Below are 2,475 nucleotides of genomic sequence, written 5' to 3' on the forward strand. Positions count from 1 at the left end.
TGGCTTGAAAATACCTTTTTTGTCCTTAAACAGTATTAGTGGTTATTAAATACAGCTGTCCAAAGACAATATCCAGCTCTAGAATCATATAAACTGCTGTTAGTCACTTTATGTGTGACCTATTTCTTTGTGATTAGAAGTAGGGACAGAGTCCTGCCTCAGTGAACAAACTATTTCTTCCTAACCACCTGCCATCATCACTTAAAAAACACTGAACTATAAAGACCTATAATCAGATCCAGTAGTACAGTATTAAAGGAGAAACACTATAATTTCAAGTAAGAATCAGTAACTCTGTAAATGCACAATATTTATAGTTTGTGAGAATGCCTCTACTGCACTCAGTAGGAATACTGAAATAAAAGGAAAATGCTTCTTTATCATATGTAGGTAATATGGTTTACTTATGGCTCTAAAATAGTATTAATTGGACCTAAAAAGCCTCTGCAAATATTTTTCTTTTGAATATCACCTTCCAAGTAAGTATTAGATCACATCAAACAAGGTAAAATTTATCACATGCTTTGGTATATGTTTTTCTTCTTTCAGAGCCTACAATGCAAAACAGGCCTGAGGTAAAGCCTACATGTGTCCTGCCTCCTATTTTATCTCCTCAATCAGAAAAAAAAAACCCAACCCTACAGAGGTGTTTTCAAACACTCATGCAAACTCTGCAGACTCAGGATAGCATTGCTTGCTTATTACCTGATCACGATCACCTGCAAAACAGCAGCTCTTCATAGTACATGAGTTGAAGTACCCTTGGTTGTCAAACTGGAAGACAGGCAGCCGGCAGTGGATGTCATAGAGGACGGGGGGAAGGCGCCTGCGCAGTGCCAGCAGCTGGGTTCCATTGCTGTTGAACCGGACGCTCATGGCACTCTGAAGGGAGAGGTTTCCACCATAGCGGAGCAGTGAACTGGGAAAAGACAGAGGAAACAAGTGAGATCGGCCGTGCCCATGAACTGAACAATCTAAAGACAGAATTCTCCCTTTAACCTTACTGAGTCAATTCAAACAAACAATCCCAGCAAACTGTAATCTTATTTAGTTTCTGCTTCAAAGCATCAATTCCTGAACAAACTTGATTCAAAACCTGAATGACTAACTATCACAATGCTAAGACTATGAAGTCTTCAGAAGAGTAAAGTTGAAGATTGCAAGTAGTTTTGTTAATAACAAACACATTTTCTAATAACAAATACATTTTCTGCACAGGAACAAAGTCTAACAGAGTAGCCTTAGGCTTAAAAAGGCAGTTCTTGTACTTCTGGGACATCTGCATTTGAGACTGACCCTGCCAGAACTCAGCTCTATTTGTTTAGCTGGTGACTGAATCCAGCCAGCCCAAACTTTTTTGTTTCCCCCTCTAATCTGTCACCAGATGGCATTTTCTCCAATTGTAGATACTCTGACCATTATCTCACTTCTGCTTCTATTTACATTTCTACAGGGCATCAGAGAAGGCTTGAACTCTGCAAGCAGTTCCGGCTGTCTTAAATAAAAGGCCATCTTCCTAACAAGTTATTGCAAGAAATGCTAAAATAAGTCGCTTAGCTAATCTCAAACTTGCTTCATCTAAGTATACTGCCAAGTAGGCAAGACAATTATGCTACCACATGACACTATTACCTAAAACTCTCACACGACTCAATTAGCTAGTTTTCTTAAGGCTGTACAATCAGAGCTGGAGTATTTGTATCAGTTCTTGTTGACATATCCAAGACAAAACCAAATGCTCACAAGTTTCCAGGCTCTCTCTTTAAAACAGTAACAGAATACGGAATTTCCACCCAGGAACCTAAAGATAATCAAAGCATACCTGAAATTCAACTTGCACTGTACAGGGTTTCTGGTTATTTTCAAAGACTTAATTCAATCCCTGTACTTGAAATGATTGTGTGTATGGAAAGGGAGACGAAGAATGAAGATGTTTTATCCCTTTTTTGTTCAGTGATCACTAACCTCCTTAAGCAGTGCCAGAGCTCGACCTTTTGTTAACAGGTTTTGAGCAATCCTAATCAAATCTTGTTAAGAGCTGTGACTTTTATGCACCTTCTGGACCAAACAAGGCATGGCAGCACAGAATTTTTAGATTCTAGACAGACGTTTATTCATAGATTTCAATGCATTATACTTTCTGATGTAGCGCTCTGCCCCAACATTTGTGAAAAATGAATCACTCCACATGGATGGGAAGCCACATTCCAGGCAGGTTGAAGCATGCATCATTACATGAGATACTGTAAAGTTAAAAAACTATTGTTCCTAAGCCAGAGTTAAACAAAAAAAACAAAATAGAAAACTCCACATAATAAATGCACTAGAAATACACTGCTCTCACACACATGGACTTTGTGAACTGAACAGTCAAAGCCAGAGTGCCACAAAAGACACAGAAGTCATATTTTCAAAGCCAAATAGTAAGAGCTTCAAGCTGGGCACCAAAACTTCTGAATGCCTGTATCAGCAGGA

At 38.8% G+C, this 2,475-nt stretch overlaps 1 protein-coding gene across 1 annotated transcript in view; it reads right to left on the bottom strand.

Moving 5' to 3' along the window:
* Window positions 1-705: 705 nt before the first annotated feature.
* The window catches only part of LOC104461917 (DDB1- and CUL4-associated factor 5-like), a gene marked incomplete at its 3' end in the record, with an annotated part of 20,042 nt that continues 18,272 nt past the window's right edge, over window positions 706-2,475 (bottom strand). The window contains exon 3 of the mRNA XM_010073662.1: window positions 706-919. Within this exon, the coding sequence (XP_010071964.1) occupies window positions 706-919 (214 nt within the window). The remainder of the gene's footprint in view (window positions 920-2,475) is intronic.

This window comes from Pterocles gutturalis, unplaced genomic scaffold (genome assembly GCF_000699245.1).
Source record: "Pterocles gutturalis isolate BGI_N339 unplaced genomic scaffold, ASM69924v1 scaffold31027, whole genome shotgun sequence".
Lineage (NCBI taxonomy): Eukaryota > Metazoa > Chordata > Aves > Pterocliformes > Pteroclidae > Pterocles > Pterocles gutturalis.